This window comes from Haliotis asinina, chromosome 11 (assembly GCF_037392515.1).
Source record: "Haliotis asinina isolate JCU_RB_2024 chromosome 11, JCU_Hal_asi_v2, whole genome shotgun sequence".
NCBI lineage: Eukaryota > Metazoa > Mollusca > Gastropoda > Lepetellida > Haliotidae > Haliotis > Haliotis asinina.
In genome coordinates, this window is record NC_090290.1 from 26,157,927 (window position 1) to 26,171,033 (window position 13,107).

Below are 13,107 nucleotides of genomic sequence, written 5' to 3' on the forward strand. Positions count from 1 at the left end.
TCAGGACATAAACAAAACACACTTTATTCATTACATATCACTCATTCTAACAAGACCCTCTTATATGGCATTAATAAGCTGAATCAACAACACACACAATTATGTCATTTCAAGACTCATATACCTTAGACCAAATCTGAAATATTACATAGATATTTAGATAATTATGTAACCATGACAACTGGACGCATGACATTTCTGTGTCACATAGCTGAAGGTATCCTCCGTGACATCATGCATCATATCTCCCTGACTGACCTGAGTACATCGAGTATATCATATCACATGGCTTCTCTGGGTCACACTTAGTTCACTTACATATGAGACACCAAGCCTCTTTAATAATATGTATATTTGTAACCATCTGACTACATACATACCACAACCTTCCAGCCACTGTCACGTGTTATAAGATTTCAATCAGAATTATCTTTGACAATATTACCACACCATCCACTTGCCACAGTCACTGCAGAAAACAGTAACCATAGCTCTGAAACATGAGCAACTTAATGTCTTATTAACTTGATATGAACTACATTGATATCACTGCTTGGCTTCATGAAATGACACATGCATGCTATACGTTTCTTAATGCAGTAACCATGGTAACTCAACAAGTCTTATTTGATGGCCTGGATATGTGGGAGCTTGTGCGTGCCGTCACAGAAAGGTTTGTTGTTAGTCTGTTTACAGTTACACAGCCAGTACTCCTTGGTCTCCTCCACACTAAACCGAACTGGACCCCATTTGGGCATGTTCTTAGTTTCTGAAGTCCCCCATAGAGTCTTGTGGGTACCGTCGCACAGGGGCTGTAACAGAACATGATATTGTAACACAGACATGCTGTAACAGAAACATAGCAACAGTACACACACAGCCTCTAACGGAAATATTTGACATTTACCCCCATGTCTGTTAGTGCTGGTTTGACCTCTCTGTCGTGGTTTGAAGTCATGGGGGAAATCATTTTCATTGAGATATTGGACAATATTATATTTGTTCACAATTTCTGTAAACGCGCCAAATGACAAAAATCACTGAAACAGTCTCTGATAAAAAGAAGAGGGATTTGCTCTTTCATAACAAAAGAAATCCTTGGACAACACAGAGTAGTGTCTGTTTTTCAAATTGTCCAAGTATTTCACTTGCATTAACACCATAGATAGCAAATATAATATTCTACACACACAGTAGGTTAAGAAAACACAACTCTACAACACAGAGGCTGTAGCCAGTGGCCAACGTGACATGAACAGAAGAGAGGTCCATCTCAGTGATTGCCTGAGAGGAGAGTCACTAATAGGGGTGACTGCCTCACCATGGAAAACAAATCTCTGTACATGGAACAAGCAATACAATAAACAAAGTTGGCAACAGAAAGAATGCTATAGCACAGGTGTTGGAAGTTATTGGAACAGGCTGGAGTAGAACATAATGTACCCAACACTGTCTGCAACATGAACACAGTTAAACTTCACACATGAAGTATCCAAAGACAGAATGTTCCTTAAATCCTTCTGTAGATAAACCATAGCTATGCACTTACTTGTGTGTGACTATGCCCACAAGCACACCAAGCGTATTTCTTCCCAGACTTCAGCTCTATACGAAATGGTTTCTTGTCATATATCTTTCCCTTTGGTTGGTCAGTTGAGAATTCATTGACAAATTTGGGTGTTTCTCTGTGTTGTTTGAACTTGTTTTTCTTCTTCTTTTCAGTCACAAAGTCATCAACATTCAATGTCCGTGTTTGCTGAAACATTAAAGAAATATATCTACACATGACATTTCCAACAGTCGTGTATATGCAACCCAGCCATATCAGGACAGTAACTAGAGTGAGTGAGTTTAGGAGCTATATGGTGGTAGTCTGTAAATAATCCAGTCTGGATCAGACAATTCAGTGATCAACAGCAAGAACATCAGTCTATGCATTTGGGATATGGTGACATGTGTCCACATAATCAGCAAGCCTGACCACCCAATCTTGTTACAGCAAACAAGGGTTACTGAAGCAGGTTGTCCAAACTAGAACTATCCTGTGACAAAAGTAACTTGACAACTCATCTCAAGACAACCTGTGGCCACGATGAAGTGATGCAGATGTGAATCACTGACTAAAGTGCAAATTATCAAAGACAAACATGTTATATGAAACAGACTAAATCAACTCCAATTATAAAACAGACTGCATATTTCTTATAGGAAGAAGTGATTGAGAATAGAGTTACAACATTTCTTTTTTGAACAACTATACAGTCAGTATCTTGTAATATTTCTTGTTGTCAACTGGCACTGATATTCCATCATTCCATCAACGTAAGAAATCAAAAGATTTCTAAAATGGTTCTGGGAGTACTGTACTTTACTGGACACACTTTTTCTGCTTAATTAGTTATGCAAAGGCCTGAGTGTGCTTTGCCGGATCACTGACTTCGTCAGTTAGTAGCGTAATTAATAGATGCTCTACCTTAGGAACACCATCTCAGTTAATATGCAGCATTTCAGTTAATGAGTGCTCGTTTAATGATTACTTTGCACAGCAGTGAGTCGTGATACATGTGCATACGTGAAAACAAACAATTGCACAAGTGTCTCGCTATGCCACACCTTTTCCATTTCTTCCAACAACCCCTCCCCTCCCCTCCACACCCAACACCACCATTCCTTCTTTTGTTCCAGATCATTGGCAGATCCAGAGGGGGTTGTTCTGGGTGCTCGAATGCCCCCCTTTTGAAAATGACTTATGAACCCCTTCTTTCAAAATTCCTTGATCTGCCCAAGTAAATGGAGTGAAATGTGTTTCAATTCAATGATATCATATTACACTGATGAAAGGGTACCAAACCCTGACTCTTAACCCAAAAGATCAGAAAGGGATTGGAAAGGGTACCAAACCCTGACTCTTAACCCAAAAGATCAGAAAGGGATTGGAAAGGGTACCAAACCCTGACTCTTAACCCAAAAGATCAGAAAGGGATTGGAAAGGGTACCAAACCCAGACTCTTAACCCAAAAGATCAGAAAGGGATTGGAAAGGGTACCAAACCCTGACTCTTAGCCCAAAAGATCAGAAAGGGATTGGAAAGGGTACCAAACCATAACCACACAACCTAACCCAAATTGTTGGCATGGGCACCTAAACTTATGCATCAGAAAGCCAAAGCCTAACCCTAAGGTTTGTAAAGGGTTGTCTGCCCTGGAAGAAGTGCTGTTGGAGAACAGTGGAGCATGAGGAAAGCAGTCATAAAGAAGGCAGGCATTGCTGGCTGGTGCAGTGCTTGGTAAACTGCCAAGGTTACAACTCACAGTTTATAGTCAGAGTTTAACATCATATATATAGTAGAGGGGTACAAATACATAAATCTGTTATTGACATCATCATAAATGAAACTGTCATTATAACTACTCATTTCAACTTTTAATTACCTTAAATTGACCATTTTATAACAGTGCACAATTCTCTCCTGTGAGCAAAATTTCAACCAGTCAGAGGGGCGCGTCTCTGTGATGTAATGTGAGGCATACATAAGTACACAGTTATGTAACAGCATATCCTATAAGTGAGAAATCTGGTGTTACAATAAGGGTAATTATGAAATGCTCAAGTATCTTATAGAAAATACAGAATGGAAGGACTTATATAATGGATGCTCAAATGTTAATGATGCTTGTTCACTGTTTTATAACAAATGTACCCAACATGTCAAATCATGCATTCCTTCAAAAATAGTAACTACACGTCCAAATGACAAACCATGGTATGACTCTAATTTGAGGAGGGAATCCCGAAAAAGTGACTGATTACGGAGAAAGGCCAAGAAAAAATAAAAGCGAGCGATAAAAAAGCTTATAAACACCAGAGAAATAGAGTAAACAACATGAAATGCTATGCGAAAAAAAAACTTTTACTCCAATATTAATGGCCTACTATTAGAATTATACTCTGAAAATAAATCTTCACATTGGAAATTATTACGTTATATTGTTAAAAACTCGGGCTCTACTCCGCACATTCCCCCTCTCTAGCAGAATATTGATGATGAATTTCCAACACTATTTTCTGATCTGGAAAAAGCTGAAAAACTTAATACATATTTCAAATCAATATGTCGTTTGAATGATAAAGATGTACCATTACCACATTTTCCATCAAGGACCGATATGCAGTTAGAGAAAATAGTAATTTCTGAGATGGAAATATCTGATGTTATAAAAACCTTACAGCTAAATAAAGCTTCAGGGCCTAATAGAATAAGTCATAAATTATTAAAGAACACCATTGATTCCCTACCTAAACCCCTGTGTTTATTGTTTAACCTATCACTGCAATATAGTGTGTATCCAAACAAATGGAAAAGTGCATATGTCATGCCACTGCATAAGAAAGGTGATCACTCTATTGTTTCCAGTTATAGACCTATTTCTCTTATAAGTTGTATAGGAAAACTGTTTGAAATAGTGGTATATAAACACTTGTGTAACTATTTTCATGTTAACAAACTTTTATAAAAGTATCAATCAGGCTTTCAAGCAGGTCACTCAACTGTCCATCAATTAATTGAACTTTACCATCATATTTGTACATCACTCGACAGCAAAGAAAAAATAAAATATTGTATGATATTTTGCGATGTATCCAAAGCTTTTGATCGTGTGTGGCACAAAGGACTCGTTCGTAAATTAGAGATGTATGGTATCAGAGGCCAGCTTTTACAATGGCTATCGAGTTATATAAGTGATCGCAGTCAACATGTCTTCGTAAACGAAGCTATATCCAAGCCCAGGTATTTAACAGCTGGTGTCCCACAGTTATCAGTATTGGGACCCCTCTTATTCGTGGTCTATGTTAACGATATTGCTGATCAATTAGATTGTGCAACAAGACTTTTTGCTGACGATACCTTGCTTGGAAAATCAAGCTTGGAAAGATCTTCATCAGACCACACTTTGAATATGCTTGTGAATTGTGGGATGGTTGTACTGTACAACAGAAAGAAAACTTAAAGAAACTTCAGTTAGAAGCTGCCAGAATAGTAACGGGTCTGCCTAGATATACCTCTCGGTAATTCTGTATTATGAGACAGGATGGGAAAATCTTGAACGAAGAAAAAAAAAGAAAACTTTGTCTATTTTATAAAATTCAAAATAATTTGGCCCCTGTATACTTCAAAGATATTACTCAAGATAGTGTGGGATCAAGATCTAATTATAACCTTAGGGATGCTAACAATATAATCGTCCCTTCTGCAAGGCTAAGACTTTCGTTTGACTCCTTTTTCCATCAACTGTAAGAATGTGAGATAATATTCCTGAGACCGAAAGAAATCGACCTTCATTGCAAAGTTTCAAGTCATACCTAAAATGCAAGCAGCCTGTAGCTCCATCATAATTACTCGTTTGGAATTAGAAAACTTAATATTATACACACAAAGTTGAGATATATGTCTAGTCAGCTAAATTATGATCTGTATCGTTTCAAAATGAAAGATTGCCTCTTGTTACTGTGGCAATGCTGGTGAAAATGTTCATCACTTCCTATTGGAGTGTAAATTGTATAACATTCAAAGAGAGATATCAATGTTAAATCTAAAAAGTACTGTAAAACAAGATTCTCCAATCACACTGTCATTGATGTTATATTGAAGTCCTGATATGACCACTGAACAGAATGAATATGTTTTTAAATGTGTGCAAACCTACATTCAACAATCAAAACGTTTTGTGTGATTACATAAATTGCATTCCTTCCTTTCTTTCATTTTCCTGCCCCTTCTCTCTATTCTTTTCTAAGATGTATAAAATTAAACATATACGTATGTAAATAGTAGGGAGCGGGTATTTTAAGTTAGATAACTTGTCCCCAATCCCGTTCACGTTCGTGAATAAAATATGTTTAAAACCAATATCAATTTGGGTTGTTGTAGTATTTGGGTACATTTCCAGGGCTAGATATCTTATAGCTTATAGGCTTGTCTGAACCTGCAGTCATGACAATTGTTTTGAAAAGTGAAAGCTTTACGTTTTCACAATCTACTGCCATTTAATTTTATCACCTGCATTGCTTACTTTCGGAGATACAACTTGTTTTCCTAGAAGGTTCTGTCACAATTGCTTGCTGTCATCATGGTTATAAATCATACAGTAATAAGCGGTGTCATGCAAAATCGTTTTGGTTATAATTCAGAAACATATTTAACTAGGAGTATGAAGTAGTGTTGATATTTTAACTTGAAGAAAAAAACCACATAATCTTATTGATTCTCAAACTGAATTTAGACTGTAACACCACAATTTCAAAAAATGGCAGCGCCAAGTCACGAACATACGCCAGTCTGAGAGTAAATGCTATTTACGATTGTTTTCACCGAGTTACAAAATCCAAACTACCTTATACTTGTAGTAAAACATGAATTTGATCCCTACTTGCTTCCTACTCCCAAACAACATATTTAGCATGAACTGAGGGGTTCTGTGGAAACCTGTGCATGGTGATACCATCATCTGACACCTGGGAGCATTTGACAGCAACCTAATGATGCGGCATGTCCATGTAGATGTCAAGAAATCAGCAAATTGATGAGTTTGTTACACATAATTTCCTAAAAATCGTTCCTCACATGACATCACTGCAGTTCACTGCAGTGCTCTGGCAACAGAGTTACGTAACCTGTCTGTGGTTTTGCTGGCAGGCGAGCGTGAAGCACACCACTTTTTGGCACTTTTAATTGCTTGGTATTAATTATCCACGGGCTTGTAAAGAAAAAAAATGGTGTTCTGTTTAACTTAAGACTAACCACTTCTTTCATATGTAATGGTTAAAAGAGTATAAAAATTGTAAGTTTATTAATTCTTTCATGGATGCTTAAGTAGGATTCTTTGAAACAGATACACATCATTATCCAGTCATAATTATCACACACCTCTGCTTTCTATCAATGTATCATGTCTAATGATTCCATCGATGAGGGCCAGAATTGCTTTTGATTGCCATTACGTCTGACAGCAAGAATGACATAACATTGACAAGCTCACCGCATTTGACAAGAAACAATAACAATGATCCATGATGACGTAATATTTCATGTTCTAATGGGAATATTCCATTTTCTAATGAAATAATCCACAATACAAATACTGTGAACTTTATGAAAAAAAGAATTGGATGATAACAATTTATTTTGATAACATGAAATCGTCAAATGCAAAATGTGCGTGTTATGTCAGTCCCATGTGAAGCTTATCTGTGTGCATTTTTTAGCTTGTGTTATGAGCAGTTACCGACAATGTTCCGACAAACAAACGATTCTTCAGCAGCGAAGTGACCGGCATGCATCGGCTAATGTACAGCGCCATATTGTAGTGCTGCACGGAATAAATGAGCTATATAAAACAGTATTTGTGACACGCCGAAGAATGACTAATTGTTGAATGTAGTATCCACATTCCATAATCATATATAAAATTAATAAAATCTGCCCTACCCGAACTTATCTACTGTGAAAACGCTACTATAAAAACCTATCGCAATTGCGGAAACTCGTATCTTCGGTCCTATCCTTGTTGCTAACCGCTCATAGCAACGTTGTTCAGTACTCGTAAAAACTCACAAGGGTGAGTGGCCATCGTTCACTTTTGCAAGAAGGAGTAAACGAACAGAATGAGTCAACGACAAGTGTTACAAGGTATTGTGCCTAGAGTGATTTTCACTAATTCACTCAGACGTGGACATTTCATATAATTCTAAACCTCCCGCGTAAGAACTGAATCTTGTTAGTTCTTTTTCACTTCATGACATATGTTGCCTTATGATTACATTCCCACTGAATTTGTATGCTCTATATTTTCCCACTTCGCTACTCAGAATGCTACAACATGATCGCAGAATGTTAGATAAACTTAAATTGTTTAGTAACACAACTGAATAATATGAATAAATTCCATAAAACCTTAATTTGGGACTTCAACTTTCACACACAAAGTCCAGGACAAGGTTCTTGTGTATTTAGGCTCCAGGTCATCAAAAACAGAGTTATTTTGTTGGACTGTGTTCTAGAAAACAAAACATTTTGGTTCACCTACAGAATATCTACCAGAAGTGGTTTTTAGTGCCTTACCACCCTAACCCTAATGCTAACCCTGAAACTTAGCCTAACCTATCCCTATCCCTAATCCATATCCTAACCCAAATAAACAGTAAACTCGTTTGCTGTCAAAGATGGTGGAAGGTGTCTGGTATTCTGTAATCTTACCACTTTTTGTGCCATGAGCTATTGATAAGGAGACACCCTGGTCCCATCACTGTTCCTTGTCCTTTGCACCTGTGTCTGAATCAGAAATAACATTAACATTCTCAACAACAACAACAACAGCAACAACAACAACAACAACAACAACAACAACAACAACAACAATAACAACAACAACTAAAAACTCAACGAATTGTGAAGCTAAACGTCAAAAGGCCAAGTCATATGTCCAAAAGGTACTGCTGCAGATGTGTTAGCAACACATAGTTACATGCAGATAGTTGTAACATTTTCTTACTTATTTTGTTTTAGTTTTTGAACAGTACCAGAAGAGTCGGACCCAGTTTGTCCAGACTGTTGCTGAGCTTGCCTCAAGGCCACAAAACATCGAGACACTCCAGAATGCAGGAGTCATGTCACTTCTCCGTCCTCTCCTTCTGGACATAGTGCCAACTATTCAGCAGACAGCTGCTCTAGCTCTGGGACGTCTGGCTAATTATAATGATGACCTGGCTGAAGCTGTAGTGAAGGGAGATATCTTGCCGCAACTTGTCTATTCACTGGCTGAGCAAAATGTGAGGATATTGTTTTTATTGGTGTTTGATGATAATCTGAATGTTTTGTTCATTCTTAGGAGAAAAGTGTTTATCAGTATGTATGCAGATGAGGGGGACAATATCTTCTACATCAGTTTTTAAGTGTCACCGAAATGGGAAGAGTTATCAGAGAATAATGTAATGTGAACCTTGTTGATATGTCATTCAAACATTTAAGTGTTTATTTTTCATCTTGTAGCTGTCCATGTGTTATGAATGTTTTATCAACCTGATGAGGGGTCTAGGATAAGCCCCGAAACGTCATGAAAATAAACTCAAGAAGTTGCTATCCACAAAATTTGTCCTTTATGAATATTTTATCATTATTAATTTTCATCATTTCAGCGTTTCTACAAGAAGGCTGCAGCTTTTGTTCTTCGAGCTGTTGCAAAACACTCACCTCAGCTGGCCCAGTCTGTGGTAGATTGCGGAGCTCTTGATGCGCTGGTCATCTGTCTGGAGGAGTTTGACCCTGGTGTTAAGGAGTCAGCAGCTTGGGCTCTTGGCTACATTGCCAGGCACAATGCAGGTTGGTCTTTGCATGATGAACAGTGTGAAAGATGAAATTTGTCTTTGTAGTGTTTTCACTGTGTCATTCTTGCTGTGATTCACAAACCCCTGCTTTTGTTTGTCAAATGAGATCTTCGTGTGTTGATTACTTATGTTTATTCCTTGTGCTTTAACAATTTAAGATAAAAGTTTTGGTAATGTACACTCATATCATTATGACCTAATGTGTACTGTCTGTTGGTTGATTTTCATGTTTATTTAATGTTTATTTTTGACAGGATGAATTTTAGGAAGTTTTCCCCCCAAGTAAAAATTATAACAGTTAAGTGTCATCTGTTTTTCATTGAAGAGCTAGCCCAGGCTGTAGTTGATGCTGGTGCAGTGCCGCTGTTGGTGTTGTGCATCCAGGAGCCAGAGCTGTCACTGAAGAGGATCGCTGCCTCAGCCCTCAGTGATATCTGCAAACACTCACCAGAGCTGGCCCAGACAGTGGTTGATGCTGGTGCTATTGCTCATCTTGCACAGATGATCCTCAACCCTGATGCAAAACTCAAGGTAACAGCCATCTTGATGATCTCATTGGTGATGCTATGTAGTGTTTGTGTTTTGTACTGTTTCTATCAATGTAGCAGATATACTGTGAGGTTTAATTTAGTTTTTGAGGACATTGTACAGTGTTAACATGTACATTTTTCTTTCAGCGTCAAGTGTTTTCAGCACTGAGCCAGATTGCCAAACACTCTGTGGACCTGGCAGAGATGGTGGTGGAGGCCGAAATATTCCCAGCAGTCCTTACCTGTCTCAAAGACCAAGATGAATATGTTAAGAAGAATGTTGCTACACTCATCAGAGAGATTGCCAAACACACACCAGAGGTTGGTTTCATTTTGTCTATAAATGGTTTCAGGCAGTAGATGACTTAAGACTGGTGAACACATTATCATTTAATGATTCTCTACTTCTAAGAATAGACAATAGTAAAACATATATGTTTGTTAACCTTACTTTACTGTTAGCTTACTGTAATAAAGAAATGATGATTTGGTGGAAATGATACAAAATGTTAATTTTGACATTGACACTTGTTTGCAGTTGTCGCAGCTGATTGTCAATGCTGGAGGAGTGGCTGCTGTTGTAGACTATGTTGGGGAATCCAAGGGCAATGTGAGACTGCCAGGAATTATGATGCTCGGCTACGTTGCAGCTCACTCGGAAAACTTGGCCATGGCAGTCATTGTATCGAAGGTACAGGATGTTATTTCACAGAAAGTGAAAACTGTTATAGGGAATGCAAGAATTTTCTTCCAAATTGAAAGGGTTTGTCTTTCCTTAATATCTTGTCATTTTAGAGTTTGCTTTCAAGCTTTGTTGTAACTTTGTCATGTGGAATGTTAAGTACGCTTTTCTTTGCTCACCAAGGGAGTAGTACAGCTAGCCATCTCGCTGGCTGAGGAACCAGATGACCACATCCAGGCTGCAGGAGCGTGGGCACTTGGACAGATTGGACGACACACTCCAGAACATGCTAAGGCTGTAGCAGTGGCTAATGTGCTGCCCAAACTGCTGCAGTGTTATCTCCGTGCTGATACATCAGAAGATCTCCAGACAAAGGTAGAACATGGCATCTCTGTTCAAGTGTCTTGGAAGTTTCATTTAGTATCAGTACAGAAAATGTCATGTAATCATTTAGAAGAAGAATATCAAGAAGTGTTTTTCTCTTACCCATGTGTATTGTATCATTTGCAATAGGATTGAAAAGGATCACTATATTCCATCAAACTTCACTTTGACAGACTTTAAGGGAAAAGGCAATTTTCATCTAAGTGTTGATGAGTGACTCAGGTTAGTTTTACACTGCAGTCAGCAATATTCCACAATACGATGAGATGTGTCAACCAAGTCAGCGTGCCTGACCACCCGATTTAGTTAGTCGACTCTAGGTCTTCAGCAACTCATGCTTGTTGCTATTCTACCCCAGATCTTCATGTATCATGTGTTTATGCCATTTTCTTCATCTAGGTGTATATACGTATGACTTCCTTGATATTTCCAGAGTAAGAAAGCCTTGAAGAACATCTTACAGAAGTGTGTCCACCTGCCTGCCCTGGAACCTCTCCTCCATGATGCTCCGCCCAATATTCTCAAACATGTTGTTGGTCAGTTCAGCAAAGTCCTGCCCCATGACTCCAAGGCTCGCAGATTGTTTGTCACTAGTGGTGGTTTGAAGAAGATCCAGGAAATCAAGACAGAACCTGGCTCAGCTCTAGCAGAATATGTCAACACAATCAACAATTGCTACCCAGAAGAAATTGTCAAGTGAGACATGAAAATATTTATGCTAAGCTTTGATAAAACTGAAGGCTTTGGTCTTTCCTGCCTTGTAGATGCAAATACCTTGCCTTATACTGCTATTGTTGTATCTACAATACAAGGATATGATGAACCATATATCACAGTAACTTACAGTCAAATAGGATTAGGCTATAACCCTGAATCCAAAGCCCTAGACCCAAAAAACACTCTATTTAGAAAACATAATTTTCAATTGTTGTAATATATGTTTCTTTGTATTATTTTCAGATACTACTCCCCAGGCTACTCTGATGCCCTCCTGGAGAGAGTGGAACAATTTGCTCCCAAAGTGTAATAATGCTCTCCTGACAACATAACATGGGAATCTTATGGACACTTTTGTGCTGAACTCAAGTCATTTGGTATACATCTTCATGGATAACTTTCAAATATAGTCAACAAGAAAACTGAAAGCCATTAGATATTCTAAACTTTGTGTACTGTCATTGGGAGGAAGAGGGCTACTCCTGGACCACCAGCCCATCTCTTTCGCTCATCTCATCTCTACAGGTGTGTTATTATGGTAGAATTAATGGTGATTATAAAAATTTTTGTTTATACTGTTCTCTATAATATTGAAGCAGATATTTGCTTGTTTGTTATATAAGCTTTAATAGTGGTTTGTACAAGTTAATTTACTTTTAATTCTTCAGCTAAACTTTCTACAGCTTGATTCAAAGATCAAGTATGATTTGTTGTTTTAATGGTACCGTCCTAGATCCTTTGTGGTAATCACTGGGAACCTGACAACAGTTGCTTCAAGGTTAAATGTTTGTGCTGTTATGGACAGTGTTAGTTATGTGATGTATCACCACACCATGCTTCGTACTGTCTGGACAATAGTATTTATATCATCTGAATGTGTATTTGTTCTCTTCTGTAAAGGAGAATCGAGACTTTCAAACATATATGCTCAAGAGAAAGTAAGGAACTTGTGTGATATTTACCAGGACAAGATAATTTTGTTATTAAATCTTATTTAAGAAAGTGAGTTTGTTTTCCTATTTCATCAATTCTGTAAGACATGACTTGGTATCTTATCTGCACAAACCTATGGGTGATTTATGTACCTGGCATGAACGTTGAGTTTACGTGCTTCCAGCAGAAGAACGTGGTGGAGATTTGAATGTTACCATTTCCATGGAACAATTTGTAGAGTTATGTGAATGTCATGTATAACTACAGGAGTACAGGAGTAGTGTTTTATACAGTGTATTGTAGCAATCAAGTCACAATGTAGTTTCAGGGTTTGGAACAAGATGTTCTCAAAATTGTTAATGAATAAGTCTGTAGTGTTATGTTTGGTCTGTAGTACTGATCCCCCTACTTTACACCCTCTCTCATCATATTTCACAGCAACGCAAAAATTGACACACCTTGAATATACATTTAAACTTA

At 37.8% G+C, this 13,107-nt stretch overlaps 2 protein-coding genes across 2 annotated transcripts; one reads left to right on the top strand and one right to left on the bottom strand.

The window, feature by feature from the left end:
• LOC137255911 (CDGSH iron-sulfur domain-containing protein 3, mitochondrial-like) lies at positions 1-7,367 on the bottom strand. Its single transcript, XM_067793500.1, has 3 exons — positions 7,284-7,367; positions 1,550-1,756; positions 1-812 (listed from the first exon to the last, which is right to left on the bottom strand). The coding sequence occupies exons 1-3, from the start codon at positions 7,356-7,358 to the stop codon at positions 624-626; spliced, it is 471 nt and encodes a 156-aa protein (XP_067649601.1). The 5' UTR covers positions 7,359-7,367; the 3' UTR covers positions 1-623.
• A 179-nt stretch (positions 7,368-7,546) lies between these two features.
• LOC137255858 (sperm-associated antigen 6) lies at positions 7,547-12,696 on the top strand. The gene is made up of 9 exons (XM_067793434.1): positions 7,547-7,687; positions 8,564-8,826; positions 9,193-9,376; positions 9,707-9,912; positions 10,059-10,232; positions 10,450-10,602; positions 10,777-10,968; positions 11,411-11,673; positions 11,938-12,696. The coding sequence occupies exons 1-9, from the start codon at positions 7,663-7,665 to the stop codon at positions 12,002-12,004; spliced, it is 1,527 nt and encodes a 508-aa protein (XP_067649535.1). The 5' UTR covers positions 7,547-7,662; the 3' UTR covers positions 12,005-12,696.
• Positions 12,697-13,107: the final 411 nt, after the last annotated feature.

Excerpts from the sequence above, each read along its gene's own strand:
- LOC137255911 (XM_067793500.1), bottom strand. The coding sequence starts at position 7,358 with ATGGCGCTGTACATTAGCCGATGCATGCCGGTCACTTCGCTGCTGAAG. Across the intron at positions 1,757-7,283 it reads TGTTTGTCGGAACATTGTCG|CAAACACGGACATTGAATGT; the intron begins GTAACTGCTCAT and ends TTAATGTTTCAG. Across the intron at positions 813-1,549 it reads GTGGGCATAGTCACACACAA|CCCCTGTGCGACGGTACCCA; the intron begins GTAAGTGCATAG and ends GTTCTGTTACAG.
- LOC137255858 (XM_067793434.1), top strand. The coding sequence starts at position 7,663 with ATGAGTCAACGACAAGTGTTACAAG. Across the intron at positions 9,913-10,058 it reads ACCCTGATGCAAAACTCAAG|CGTCAAGTGTTTTCAGCACT; the intron begins GTAACAGCCATC and ends TTTTTCTTTCAG. Across the intron at positions 11,674-11,937 it reads TACCCAGAAGAAATTGTCAA|ATACTACTCCCCAGGCTACT; the intron begins GTGAGACATGAA and ends TATTATTTTCAG.